General features: G+C 32.9%; 2 protein-coding genes across 2 annotated transcripts in view; one reads left to right on the top strand and one right to left on the bottom strand.

The window, feature by feature from the left end:
- Window positions 1–15,803, bottom strand: part of LOC126882098 (Golgi apparatus protein 1) — a 155,795-nt gene that overhangs the window by 60,135 nt on the left and 79,857 nt on the right. The window contains exon 4 of the mRNA XM_050646947.1: window positions 2,826–3,172. Within this exon, the coding sequence (XP_050502904.1) occupies window positions 2,826–3,172 (347 nt within the window). The remainder of the gene's footprint in view (window positions 1–2,825; window positions 3,173–15,803) is intronic.
- On the top strand, window positions 11,004–12,710 carry LOC126882099 (uncharacterized). Its single transcript, XM_050646948.1, has 3 exons — window positions 11,004–11,984; window positions 12,226–12,305; window positions 12,604–12,710. The coding sequence occupies exons 1-2, from the start codon at window positions 11,630–11,632 to the stop codon at window positions 12,288–12,290; spliced, it is 420 nt and encodes a 139-aa protein (XP_050502905.1). The 5' UTR covers window positions 11,004–11,629; the 3' UTR covers window positions 12,291–12,305; window positions 12,604–12,710.

The following is a 15,803-nucleotide window of genomic DNA, read 5'->3' as shown; positions in this document are numbered from 1 at the left end:
TCGATGTATCTTTTTTGTCTGAAAAAGTTACCTGTGAACGTCAAATCCCTAAATAAACAAGTTTTTAAGTTATGAGCAAAAAACTAAGTTTGACGTTTTTGTTGTTAATTTAAAAATTGTTCCACTAAAAAATTGATGAATCCCAAGATGGTAGTCTTTTTGTAATATCTCATACTACACATTTCAACTGTCAAACGCTGTCCTTTCAGTTATATCGAGTAAAAACCTAACTTGATTGGTCTAACAATGTTAAAAACGATCTTCAGCGCTTTGGCCGAAAAATTGAAACCATCAACATTAACTGTAAGATGCAATCTCAAGTTAGGTAATACATGACCCGAATGTTTGGCCACTTGGCCGGAAACGAGACCATTATCATTCACTTAAGTTTAAATACGATCTTTGGCACTGTTATCACTGGATCCCGCGTACCAAAAAAAAGTTGATTAATGGCAAGCTGAAAATTTGTTAATAGTTAAAGGTGTCTAGTCGGACAAACTTGGATGGGGAACACTGGAACAGGGGAAGTTTTACTTGTGGAACAGGTTAAAAATTTGGAACGTTAGACTACGAAAACGTTCCATGTATTTTGTCGGACAGAACTTCCAACTGATTTGTTACCATTTCATTAAACTCTCATGCAAAAATCAGACTGGTGTTTATCACCAACTGGGCATTTTAATGAGTGGAACACGAAGAACATGTCAAATGACAGGAATCATGTTGGTTAGTAATAGCAGTCTGATTTTTTCATGAGAGTTTAATTAAAGGGTAACAAATCAATTGGATGTTATGTCCGACAAAATACATGGGACGTTTTCGTAATCTGACGTTCCAAATTTTTAAACTGTTCCACAATTAAAACTTCCCCTGTTCCAGTGTTCCCGTACATCAAAGTTTGTCCGACTAAACACCGTTAAGCTAATAACAAATTTTCAGCTTGCTATTAATCAACTTTTTTTTGGTACACGGGATCCAGGTCTATGTGTCGAGCTAAATGAAGAGGGCTAATATTATCTAATAAACGAGGTATTGAAAGGTTCTTCAACAAAAATAATTTTTTCATTTTATATGTATAAGCATTTATACTACAAGCAGCGAGCAAAAGTACGTGTTAAAGAACAGCTGTCTTTTTAATACCTACTCGGAAGAGATCCTTTTTAAGGGCGAAACAGCTGGAATAAAGATAATGGAGTGCCCGTTAACATTAGATATGCGAATGCCACTGTCATCTTAGCCGAAAATATTGAAGACCTTAAGAAACTGGTGTACAGAATAGCGGCGTATATCTAATAATATGGTCTAACAATGAACATCAAGAAGACAAAATTTATGAGAATATCTAAAACTTAAAGAAATAACGAGAATCTCCTCATAAACGGAACCAATGTCGTATACAATGTCTACAGCATGTAGATCAATATCCATATCTTGGAATAATGAGCAGTTCCACAAATGATTACTTCCAGGAAATTAAAATTAGAATAGAAAAGGCTAGAGTAACATTTTAAGAAAATGAAAAGGGTGCTATGCATCAGTGATTTGAAGTTAGAGCTAAGAGTAAGGTCGGCTAGATACTACGTTTTCTCGACTCTGTTTTATGGAATGGAAGCTTGGACCTTGAATGCGGCATCAATGAAAAAACTGGAATCATTCAAGTTGTAGGTGTATAGAAGAATTCTGAAAATATCACGGATAGAACATGTTACAAACAAAGATGTTCGCAGAAAAATGAATGAAGAAGTGGAAGTCTTAAATACAATCAAAACCAGAAAAATGGAATATCTCGGACATATTACAACTTGCTCCAACTCATTATGCAGGGAAAAATTCAAGGAAAAAGAAGCATAGGGAGACGTAGAATATTATGGCTGCGCAACCTGAGAGAATGGTACAGATGTACATCAAATGAACTTTTCAGAACAGCCGCCTCTAAAGTCCGAATAGTTATGATGAAATCCGTCGCGAAGATGGCAGATGGTACTTGAAGAAGATTATGTGCTATTTCAATTCGTGATTTTAACTTGATTAGAGGTTCCAGGTATTTATATTGATAAAGTAACCCTATAATATAAACTGATGGTCTACTATTTGTTCATATTCAAACCATATTGGATACTAGCTTTCTTTTTCTACTGGAACAGTAAACTTTTTGAACTAATATTTCTAATAGTTTTGCTAGCAGTACGGTGTCATCTGCATATGTTTCATTGTATATTGAACAGTAGTGGCAAAAGTATACAGCCCTATCGTACTCCGCGTTTGATCTTGATATTTTCGGTATATTGGTTATCTATTTCGACGTTGGCCGTTAGTGCGTGATATAAGTTTTCTAAACTTCTGAGTTGTTTTTCATTCAGAACTTTCATTAGTGATTCATGTCGAACTCTGTCTAAAGCTTTTTCGTAATCCATAAAACAGGCACACATATCTTTGTTGAGGCACAAAGTCAGCGTCGAGTTAGCACATTTATACTAAATAATGTCTCTGTTGCGCGAACTCTATTTCGGAATCCAAACTGTGTCTCAATAATGTCATTTTTTTAGTATCCAATTTTTTGCACACGCATCATTAAGCTTACAGTTCTGTGATTTTTATATAATCATTAGTTTTGCATTAGTTTATTGAAATAGTTTTCTAAAGAATTATGATAATAAATGTTGACATTAATCAGTAATTGGGTATCGCTCCTGACTTGTAGATCGCATTAAGAAGTTCAGAAAGGATAAGTGATTTTTTTTTAAATATCATAATTAGTTCGATAGGCAGTCCGGCCAGGTGCCTTCCTGTCTAATCATTTTTTGCGTATAAACGGATATACATACCTGTAAAGACATGGCAAAACTTGTCTGGAATAACTGGGCCCTACAGAATTGTCAGACTCTGCTACGAAGTGACAAAATTTAGTCGCATCTTGACTGCACGCTCGGTACAACTGTGGATCAAGGACGAAATCTCTGGCAACGAAATACTGTATTTCTAGGAGAGCACTTTCGCAATCCTCCGTCATAACGTCCGATCGCATATTGTCCATCAGGCAGGAGATAACGCGACCATTGCCTCCGTGAATATTTTTGCATGCTAGATTGACAACTGGGTCACAAGCTTGACGTAGAACTGGGTCCACGTTCCAGTTTTCGCCAGCGTCCGTATTATGAATTAAATCTTCAAGCTAAAAACGAATGTCAATATAATAATAAGTGATAATACTACTACTAACACAGTATACAGACTGTTACAGAAATATAGTAGGTACAGTAGAAGGTGATATATTTTCTGAAACTATTTTATTGTGGCATTTTTGTATTAACTACTATTTTTATGAGAATAAACAATAGTTATAATTAAAAATCTGTATACGTTAAAATCTTTACGTTTCGATTTGCAATTCGGAAATTCGAAAAACGTCTATAGACGTCTAATTTTCATTGATGTAATGTGGCACAACGTATACAGGGTGTCACAAACTAATTTATCCAGGCTATATCTTTTAAACGAATAGAGATTTTCGAAGGGGGCAAAGCTGATCTATCCATTTGTAATACTCTTTAATATGGCGTAGAAAAAGCCATCCCCTAAATATTCGTCCCTTAGTTACAATCCCTAACTTTAATTTTTTTAATAGCATCCTGTATATTTTTCTATAGTTTTGGATGTGATCTTCTATCGTCTATTCAATAGATTTTTTAAAAATAAAATCGGTTTGTAAGTAATCAAGAAAATATCAGTTTATTTTTGTTAATTATGTGTCCCAGACTAATTTATCATATTTCTTAAACGAATATAGATTTTCGAATGGGACATAAATTGATCTATTCCATTTGTAATATACTTTAATATGGCGTAGAAAAAAATCATTCCCTAAATATTCATCTCTTAGTTACAACCCCTAACTTTAATTATTTTAATAGCACCCTGTAACTAAGGGATGAATTTTTTCTACGCCTTATTAAAGTGTATTACAAGTGGAATAGATAAGTTTTTGTCCCACTCGAAAATCTCTATTCGTTTAAGAAATATAGCCTGGATAAATTAGTCTGGGACACAATTATTAACAAAAATAACCTGATATTTCCTTGATCACTTTTACGAACCGATTTTATTTTTAAAAAATCTGTTGAATAGACGATAGAAGACCACATCCAAAACTATAAAAAAATGTACAGGGTGCTATTAAAAAAATTAAAGTTGGGGGTTGTAACTAAGGGATGAATATTTGGGGGATGATTTTCTCTACGCAATATTAAAGCGTATTACAAATGGAATAGATCAGTTTTTGTCCCATTTGAAAATCTCTATTCGTTTAAGAGGTATAACGTGAATAAATTAGTCTGAGACACCCTGTATAGACGGTATTTTTAAAATATCGAGTTGTGACAAAAAATGTCACATTACATCTACAGATGCATATGAAATAGGGCTTTTCAACAACAGTCATTTGATTCGAGATTCTGTCATAATATGTTGTATAATCTGTAAATACAGTGCGTCCATAAAGTAACGCATAAATTCATTATTTCGTAAACCGGCGACTCTAAGGAAAAATCCCGACACAGGTCGATTTTTATTTTTAATTTTCAATTTTTTGGCATATATATCATGTTAGTGACGTCATCCATCTGGGCGTGATGACGTAATCGATGATTTTTTTAAATAAGAATAGGGGTCATGTGATAGCTCATTTGAAAGGATATTCAATTCTCTATTCCATAATATAACCATTAACATAATTATTTATACAAGGTGTTCAAAAAAACATTTTTTTTTATTTAAAATAATTGAGACAAAAAGAAGAATGTATGTAATTTGTCTAATTCAAAATACGTTTTAATGTTGTCAGAAAACAGGAACAAATGTTTATTTGGCAAATAAATATTGTTTTTCGCTTAAATTCAATGTTAAAGCTGCCACCCACTTGCCTCTTGCCAGTTTAAATATTTCGTTTAAGCGAAAATCAATGTTTATTTGTCAAATAATGGCTTTTTCTGTTTTCTGGCAGTAATAAAACGCATTTTGAATTAAATAAATTACATACATTCTTCTTTTTGTCTCAATTATTTTAATTAAAAAACTGTTTTTTTGAACACCCTGTATAAATAATTATGTTAATGTTTATATTAGTGAATAGAGAATTGAATACCAAATAAGCAAAGTAGTGGGCAAATGAGAGTTCTGGCCGCACAACCCCCACCCCTTTTTGTACCCCCCACTCCTACCCTGTATACCCCCCACCCCCAATTATACAGGTGGGGGGTATACAGGGTAGGAGTGGGGGGTACAAAAAGGGGTGGGGGTTGTGCGGCCAGAACTCTCATTCCACCATTTTATACCACCACCACATTACACCCCCCACCACATTATACCCCACCACATTACACCCCCCACCACATTATACCTCCCACCACTTCATACCTCCCACCATTTTGTATACCTCCCACCATTGACCAGGTCAACGACCGGTCAAGAAGTCAACGACAGGTCAAGTAGTCAACGAACAGATAAGAAGTTAACAAACGGTTCAGAAGTCAACGAACAGTCAACGACCGGTCGACGACTGTTGAGAAATGAAGGATGGGAAATATAAAAAATTCCCCCGTTAAAGGTAGTCTATGAAATAAACAAGAATTAGTAACAACTTGATTTTTATTTAATACATTTACACCATCTACACCCAACAAGGTAGTTTCATTTAGTACTGAGAATATGTAGTGGGAGTTCACCTCATTAAAATAAAACAATTATTAGTACAAAAAATATGTTTATTAATTACTATCGCTGGTACAATAAAATCTAATTATAATATTATTACGTTTATGATTTACTTGAACCATCTTCAGGATCATGAATGTCTACGTCAATATCCTCATTACTACAAGTATCACCTTCATTATTTTCTTCTTTTCCATATAAAGCAGATGGGAGAAATTTTTTTATTCGAATTAAATAACCATCCAATTCTACAACTTTTAGTAACGATACAAATCCATATAAACAGATTTGGTTTTTAAGATACAAGTCGCAAATTTCAACACCTTTTTCATATTTTTTGGCTAATTCTATACAATATTCTGAAGAATATGGTGATGGACGCACTGCACCATAAATGGCTTCATGAGAAGCATCAAATTCCAAATTGGAGAAAAGTTGGTGTAAACTTTCAACACCACTCTTTAAATCCGTAACTTCGATGTCGGTAACGTAACACATCCACATTGTAAATATTAGTTACTAGCAGTGAAGCTGAAGAACGACTGTATAAGTTTTCTTTACAACACGTTATAAACTAAAACCCCCCACCAACAGATGGTTAGCACCCCACTACGATTTTATAATAAATCCATTTCAAAACTATCTACATAAAATTCACGCCCATCATTATTTTCTTCTTCTGGTAGAAGTAGTTTAGCTTGTTGGATTAAATAATCGAGATTGTTTTGTTGTTGATCAGGTGTAAACGTATCTATTTTGTAATGACCCCACGCTAATGTGTTAATAGTTCCAGGTATAACATACCTCTTATCATCGTGGGAAGTTAAAGCAACCTTATTTTTTAACTCGGTATACATTTCATGTAAATGCGACTTAAATGTATACATTTTACGATAAATCTTTGCATTAGCATTATCAACCACTTGTTTATAATCCGTAAATGTTAAAGATTTATTTATAACGTTTTTGGAAATCCCTTTAGCTTTTTTACAATGTTTATTGTTACTCAATGTCACACAATAAGCTTTGGCACCAGTACCACAAAAATTCGTAATTGGTTCACCTTTAAACTCATCCTTTAATTTACCAACTACTGATGGTGTTTTGGGTATATTAAAAATATTATCTACTGGGTAATTAGATGTATCAAATAAATCAAGGTTTTCTTTAATATCGCGGTACACGTTTTCTGTTTGAATATGTAAAATTAAAGAATCAGTGTCGGTATACAAAAGGGTTGCATCACCCATATATTTAGCTTTAATATAGTTGTAAAAGAAATCATACATACGAATTTTGGATATTTCTAAAATTGAAAAACCGACATATACCGGTTTGTCGTAAACAATTTTTAAAATATTCATTTGAATTGCGACTAAATTGTCAGAAAATATTGAAACTGAGTGGAAATTCGGCATACTAATAAATCCTTCAGCACCGATACTACCGGGTAAGTTTTCCCAGTGGGATAATAGTTTAATATCAACCCTTTTATCAACGTTTTCCATAGTTTTCCCATAAATAGAGTTGGTGTAATTCTTATATGTGCTTTTATCAAATTCATTATCTGAGGAATTACGTAAATTCGTATTCAATTCAATATAAGGTTTTAGCCACGGTGATTGAGAAAATTCTAGAATTCGATAAATTTTAGCCACCTTTAACCCTTGTTCAACACATTGTTTTAGATTTCTATAATGGATAATATATTTATGTTTCGGTAACAACGTTAATACAAGTTTGGGATCTTTACCATTAGGAGGTATTATATTTTCAGGGCAAAACGGTAAGTCGTTGTGATGATCATGCAATGTTTCAGGATATGTTAAATCAACTTCCAAAACATACCCCTTCGGAGATTCATCATCGATTGATAAACAATCAAAATTAGTGATTTCTACACCATCTAACCACCGAAAATCACCATGTGGAAGGTATTGACTCATGGCGTAACCATAAAGATTTGTTGCGTCTAAATAAAGAATATAGGAAGTAGGTTTAGAACAATCATAATTTTCACAATACTGATTATTTGCAGTAGCAAATCTAGTGCTACATTGACTTATACCTCCACGTATTCCCTTTTTAAAAAAATGAAGCATATCAATATCTGTTAATAATTCAAGCTGAATATTAGTTTTACGCAACATGGCATCCCAGCTAAGTGATGGAGCTGTTAAATATTGAGCAGGATCTAATTTATAATTAAATAAACAATTACGCCGAAAATTTTCAAAAACGTCAGCTAATAATAAAACATCCGACTTTAAATAAACATCAGAGTACTCCCCTAAATTTTTACAATCAAAAACTCCCCAAACTTGCTTAGCTCGTAAATATTTTTCATTGGAAATACCTTCACCTTTTAAAACATCGAAAAATTGTTCTTGTGCAGGTAAAGATATCTCATTAAGTTTTGAAAAGTTATCCAAGTATGAATAAGGGAAAACGCCTTTCTGTCGTAACAATCCGAACTCTTCATTTGACCGACAATATTTTCGTAACTCTAGACATTGATCACCGTCAAGAGTTTTACTTAAATTATCTAGTGAATGAGGTAAAAATCTGAAAGAATCTACAAACCTTAATTTTAAATATGTATTTTGTTCTAGACCGCGATCAACTAAAAGTAATTTGGTAAATGATATATATTTTTCTTTAGTTTGTGCAATAACATCAATTTTTTCGTTATTTTGAGCTAATTTTGTTATAAAAAGATGTGCATCGTAATTGGTTAAATTATGCATAAAAACGGGGATAAACTTCGGTAATTTGTAATTTAAATTACAAGCGTTATGAGCTGCTCCCGAAAACAACCCCGTTAAATGTGAATGATCTCTAACCTTCATTTCGTTAATATCGAATGGTTTATCACAAATGTGACAGCACTTACTTTCAAAAAATTGTAATTCCTCTTCCGTTGTGAGTTTTTTCATAGGTTTAATATGTTTAAGGTATTTATGATAAATCGTGTAAACTTCTTTTTCTAGTTTTTGAATAAATGTTTCAGCCACATTATCACCGCGGTAAATAATAAGTTGTGATAAGCTATCATCAAAATAACATTTAATATAAAAACCGAATGAATATGGTGTGTGCTGGTAGGTTTTAACAGTGAATGAGGAATTATCAGAAGGTGTCACATGTTGTATCGGTTGTAGTATACTTTCAAAATCAGCGTATATAACAAACGGAACTTGCATTTGTTTATGAAAGTTGGAAAACTGTAAGATATTTTCTTTTTGTAGATGCCCAAATTTATTGAGAATCATGTCTGTAGTTGGAAGCTTAGTATATACAAAGTTACAATCATTGTCTTCATGTTTGTGAAGACGTTCCAAGGATGAGAAAAATTGTAAACAACCATTACATAGAAAAGTCTGACCATTATGATGTGATTTTTGACTTGATATTAACCGCGATAAATTTTTAATATAACAATAATGACTATTCCCGTTATCATCAAAAATAAGTAATAAATTAACATGTGTAGATTTTTTAGATTTTGTATGATATAGTGGTCCAACGATTTCCAATTGTGTAACATTATTTTTAAAACATTCACCGACCCCAAAAACGTTAATTGAAATATTATTTAGTAATTCAAATTTTGGTATATCTGACAATTTCATAGGGAATTCTATATTATGGAACTGTAAGAGACTAGTATAATGCGGATAAGAAGTAGTAAGATTGGATTTACCTGTCGGGTTAAAAATGGATGCGTTTACCGCCCAACCAAAACATGCTTCATCTTTATTCATTATATTAATAACCGCTTTTTTCACCTCGATTTGTCGTGGCAACCTGATATATGAAGAAGATCGTAGAGGGTTGTACTTATTGATATTAACTTCTAATGATTGGATTTGTAAAAGACTCCATCCAGAATCCTTTTCTTGTATTTCCGAAACCTTGGGTAATATTTCACTAATAAAATCTTGATATGCTTGTTTCAGATTAGTAGAAATAGTAATAATTTGATTTTGAGTATTAAATGATTTTAAATCATAAGTATCTTTTTTAGGTATTGTATACATAGAGTAAAGTTCGACATTAACTTTTATCACTTTAAATTCGTGTAAATAGTTATGTAGAAGGCTCAAAACGTTACCCTCAATTTCATTAAAAAATTCCATGTGGTCAGTGTGATGTTTGCTGCTAGTTAGACGGTAACTACTAATACGATTTTTAAACGAACTTGATAGTTTCTCAACCCCACTGTCTAGATAATTAATAACACTTTTGTGTGAATTACTACGTAAATGCCCTGTTAGCCCTCTTCCACAAATTTTTTTATAACAATCTTGACATTCTATAATATTGGATCTAGTTGTAACTAAACGGGCATTAGATGCTTCTGCGGTAGGACGGGAAGTTGCTTCTGCAGTAGCCGAATAGTTTATATTAGCTGATGTATCAACACCTGACAGTTTTGCCTTTTTCACTTTATTATTAAACCGTTGTGGACAACTTTCCCGTTTATGTCGAGTTACACTGCTTCTGCTGGATAAAACTTTTAAACAGGAGTCGCACTGCATGTTTCTTGACTGAAAGGTGGTGGACGTATGACGCAAAAATAAACAACGACAAAAGAAGTGTGATGTATAAATATAAACCGGTTTTCGAATACCGGTTTTGAACTGGAAATACCAGTTTTAAACTGGTGATACCAGTTTTGGAAATACCAGTTGGATACCAGTTTTAAACTGGATATCCTCGTTATTTTCAAGTAATAACAGATTAGTATTTATATACTGATTAGTATATACTGACTATGAGGTAGGATGAAACAGTTTTTACCGCTTTATCGCGATATGTGTGATTTTTTCTAAAAATTAATGATAGCTTCACATTCTAGACGTCAAGACCTTTCATTAGTGTGGTTGGAATGTGGTAGTAAGATGAAAAAACAGGTTTTACCGCTTTATCGCGCTATGCTTGATTTTTTTTCTAAAAATAATGATAGCTTTACACTCTAGACGTCAAGACCTTTCATTAGAGTGGTTGAAATGTGTAAGTAGGATGAAAAAAACAGTTTTTACCGCTTTATCCTGCTATGCATGATTTTTTCTAAAAAATAACGATAGTTTTGTACTCCAACCGTCAAGACCTTTCATTAGAGTGGTTGGAAGGTGGTGGTAGGATCAAAAATAAAAAAACCTCAAAAATAAAAAAATATAAAAAATGAAAAAAAAAAAAAACAAAAAAAAAAAAAATTGAAAAAAAAAAAAAAAAATTGAAAAAAAAAAAAATTGAAAAAAAAAAAAAAGTTTTTTGTTAGAGAACTGGTTTCAGGAGGGCATCCACCTTTCTTTGTTTCAGAACTGGTTTCAGGACGGGCTTAAGAATCTACCCTACCACTTCGTTGGGTTGAGTTCTCTTATAAATTTCAGTTTAAGATGTTCGCTCAATTATTTAAGTCTTGTTTTTCAACCGCTTCCGATCCTGAAATGGATTTAGATTGTCATGAAAAGTGTGTAATCGCCGCAAAGCGTGTAATTTGTGAAGAGTCGCGTGAAGAGTCACCGGTACCGAGAAAAAAAAACGGTGTGAATTGTTTGATGTCGTTCCGTCGGTCATCTCTCCAGCGGTGCCGGAAGTGAGTGGGAGAGAGAAGAGAGCGTCGTCAGAAGACAGTATCATATATGTGGGGTGTGAAACACTAACCCCAAAAACTATAGAAAGGGAGCGCTTAATTTTAAAAGTTAAGAAAAATAAAGTGGTGGTGACTCCCCAAACTATTACTGTAGCGGCGGAGGTGCACGCTCCCCCAAGCACTTCAAGTGACTACGTACCTGTTATCGAGGATATCTCCGAGCCCGAAGACGGTACACCTGTGCTAACTTACTCCAAACCCTCTGTCGAGGATGAAATATTAAATATCGCTGATTATAAATGGGAAGAAATTGAGAAACCCATGACAGAGGTAAAAGTTTTAGAAAAAAAAATAATCTCGGAGTCACAGCCGTCACTCAATACTGTAGTGGCGGATGTTCTACAAATCACAAATAGCGATGAAGCCCACCACATCGCGTTTTGTGACGATTTCAAAGGAGGGTTAGTGGCGGCTCTAGAACGCCATCGGGACCGCCTCAAGAATAGGTTGGACGAAAATACCAAGGATAGCGATTTACTTGAGGAAGCTGTCCAGAATATATTTTCGTATGCTAAGAAAATGATGGAGGCATTTCATTTGGAAAAAACTCGCCTAATCGTTGATCTTAACAACACAAAAACTCTCCTAGCGAATGCTGTAAAATCAGATTCTCGAGGTAAGAATTTTTGATTATAATATATCATAACAATTTTATAGTCGGTTCGCTAAACTAGACACAACTAGCTAGTGATTTTAGTAGGTAATTTTTTGTTTTTTACCAATTTCACCAAAATTGGTAAAATTACTAACTATTTATTAATTATTAACTTAAGTAATTATTTTTTTACCAACTTGTTAAAATTACTTACTAAAATAATGACAATTACAATACTGATTATGTTTTTCGTTTGTTACAGACTTATTCAGCAAAAATGCCGCTGGTGATATCCGGAGATGCGGAATGACGGATGAGGGTGCATAAAGCGGTATATATTGTGTGAGTTTTTATACAATTTTTTATCTAATCTAACTTTACTTTTTACGAGCATAATAAAACAGTTTTTCACGAATTTTTACAAATTCTCTATTACGGAATTTTATTTCGTTCTTCTATTAATGCTATTTGTATATTAATACAACTTTTTACGTATCTAACTTTTACTTTTTACTAGCATAACAAAACAGTTTTTTACGGATTTTTACAAATCATATATTACAGAATTTTAATTTGTTCTTCTATAGTGTTTATAGTGTCTTATACTGTTTTCTATAATGTTGTTATTTCTTTGTTACAGATTCTACCCCGTAGGCGGCCCCCTGCAACCCTGTATAGTTAGTATGCATGATTTTTAAAAGTGTATATATTGAATCATAGTTTGTATTTATGTTTATTTTTAGTTAGTATTAATTAATTTTTAAGTGTATATATTAAATTTTATATTTATGTTTATTTATTTATTTTCTAATAAAAACGTATTTAACAATATACATGAGTTTTTCTTACTTTAAACTTAGAGAAGTATTTAATTTTTATAAAATAATATTTATGACAAAGGGGGTAAGAAACAAATTTACTTTAAAAAGTTAAAATATTATTTTAAATCAAGCTTTTATACCTATCAAGTTCATAATTATTCTAGCATAACTTTATTATCATTTTGAATCAACTTTTTGTGAACCAAGTTCTATAGTTCGTCCAGTCTAATTTTTATAAAATTTCTTCTCTCCATCTTAGTAAGACTTATATCGTCATTTACACCATAATTCGATCGCTTTAAAAGTAGTTTTAAATAAAAAGCAAAAAATTATAATTTTGGTATCCATCTTAACCGCTTTCAACATAAAGAGTAAAAAATAAGCTTTTTATTATCAAACAGTTTAGTATTAATTTTATGTTTGGGTAGTAAAATATAACTTAGCAGGTTGCAGTATAACATATAATTTAAACATTTATTTAAAGTTGTATTAAATCTTGTTTTAAATGAAAAAACAGTAAAAATTGTGGTTTGCAGGTTGTAACAAAAGGGTGGAAATAAGTTTGTAAATAATTTATTATCAATTATATTTTCAGATGGTATATAAGTATACAAAGTAAATTATAATTTAACATGTTACAAATTATTATAACAATTAATTCCAACATTTACTTAAAGTTCTATGATTACATCGACAAGATCGGGTGGTACAATCATAGGTTCCCAACAGATTTCTTCTATCTCACACACACGCCCGTTTTCTATAGCCATATTATCATCAACGTTATCTTCTTCATCTATTTCATCCTCCACCCCGTCATCCTCTGAAGAAGAGTCCTCCCGGATTGTTGAGAGGCTGCATGCAGATCGCAGCAGGTTTGTTGTAGAATCGCATGGGCCGGGATCAATAGTGCCGCTACTTACCACCCAGTCCGTGCTAGAATCACATACGTCACTATTAACATTTACTAACATGTTTGATGGAGAATAGATTCCCGTAATCGCTACACCTCTCGTACTCTTCTATCTCTCGATTTCTATCACAGGTAGCACCCCCACCACCAGACTAATAAGGGTGGAAGTTGGGTAGGTGGATAAAAAATGATTATCCGGTCACGGACAGATCACTATACCTCTCAAACTCTTGAGTGTGACTATTTTCGATTTCTGTGGCAGGTACCACTCTCCACTACCAGACCGAACAATGAGGGTGGGAGGTGGGTAGGTAGATGGCAAAGAAAGGTGAATATCCGGTCACGGGTAGTTAGGTAACAAAAAGTTAAAAAAGCAGTCAAAGTTTTATTGGTCTTATCTCTTATTGTTGGTTTTTTACTTTTTGATAATACGGGAGGTTGGTAGGTAGACGGTAAAGAAAGGTGAATATCCGGTTACGGATAGTTAGATAATAAAAGGTTAAATAAGCGGTCAAGGTTTTATATTTTATTGTTGGTTTTTACTCTTTATTAATATTATTAACTTTTTCTGTTTTATAGCGTAATTAGTGTTATTAATGTGGTGAGTTTAAAAATATATGGGTTTATACCCCCCTCCATTCTAATTTTACATTATATAAATTATATCCCTGTATAACTTTTTTAGTCAAACATGTGTCTTGACGATGGTAACTTTGGTAGTATGCGTTCGTTTGAGAATCGTTTACTATCATTTCAATATTGGAGAGGTCTAGTCGACCCCGTGTTGTTAAGCAAAGCTGGGTTCTACCATACAGGGGTTGCTGATGTAGTTTGCTGTTTCTACTGTAAAATCGAAATACACAAATGGGAATCATACGATATACCTATTGATGAACACATAAAGTATTCAACATGTCTGTTTGCAAGACTAATGAAATCTAAAACATTTGAACCTGATGATAAACCGAATATGTTGGTTAAATCAAAACCGAAACTTGAAAACTTTAAAATTTATGATTGTTTTTTAACTGTAATTGTAATTCTAACTGTTTTATATACAATTTGTAATAAATTATAAAATATTTTTGTACTACTTATTAGATTTAAATTTACATTGGGAACAAAGAAAGTTGGTTAACCTCTAACTTTGCTAAGAAAACTGGTTCACCTCTAAAATTTGTAGTTAGCGATACAAGTTTTAAAACCTGTTTTGATGCGGTGGAGTGGGAATCGATGGTATATAACGTTATTGATGTAATCATAAAATCAGTTTATGAGTAAAAATAACTATAACCATGCATCAAGAAAGTGTTGAACTTATTATGGATAAAGTGAATAAATTAGTTACCAGTGAAACATCGATACCTAACTTAACATCTATTGGATATTACACCAACAAAAAAAAATTAAATAAAATTTGTGTAAACTGTTGGGTAGAGGTACTTTGTGAACTCGGACAACACAACATGTTTGATGATGTGTGTCTAAGGATAAAATTGCGTGTGTACGTTAACACATACCCGACAATGCGTTATCTATTAGACACAGCTTTGCAAAGAATTTTTGAACTTTCCGAAGTTTGGTTTTGGGTGGAACAATTCCTAAAAAAGACATCAACTTTTGATGACTTTTTCCCAAAACTTGTTCAATACCAACAATTGGAGCGTCTTAAGCCTATAGAAGACCTGCTACCACCAAGGATTCTAAAACGATTGGAGGGTGCGCGGTATCAACATCCTTGCAGATGTGAAGGTTGTTTTGGTAAAATCCTGTGAACTGTTAAGCTCATGGAACACCTGGTACTACCAAGGATTCCATGATTCATGCGTACGTGGTGTCAACATTCCTACGAGTGTGAAGGTTGCTTGGCTGTACAAGTGGACTATAGATAGAATTTATTATTGTAGTTTGAGTTTAAAAATAAAAAAGTATAAAATATAATTTTTTTATTAAAATTTACTCCATTACAAAATTATCATATATAAAAAATACATTTGAAAGAGCACATATACATTTTTTTCAGAGTGGTAAAAACATTTTGCTTCCGATACTGGTAGTGGTGGAAATTCACCTACTTCGACTACAGGTGTAGTAGAATATTTTCTT

The sequence above is a fragment of the Diabrotica virgifera genome, chromosome 3, assembly GCF_917563875.1.
Source record: "Diabrotica virgifera virgifera chromosome 3, PGI_DIABVI_V3a".
NCBI lineage: Eukaryota > Metazoa > Arthropoda > Insecta > Coleoptera > Chrysomelidae > Diabrotica > Diabrotica virgifera.
Note: the sequence above shows the minus strand (reverse complement) of the source record. Positions and strands in the feature narration are given on the sequence as shown.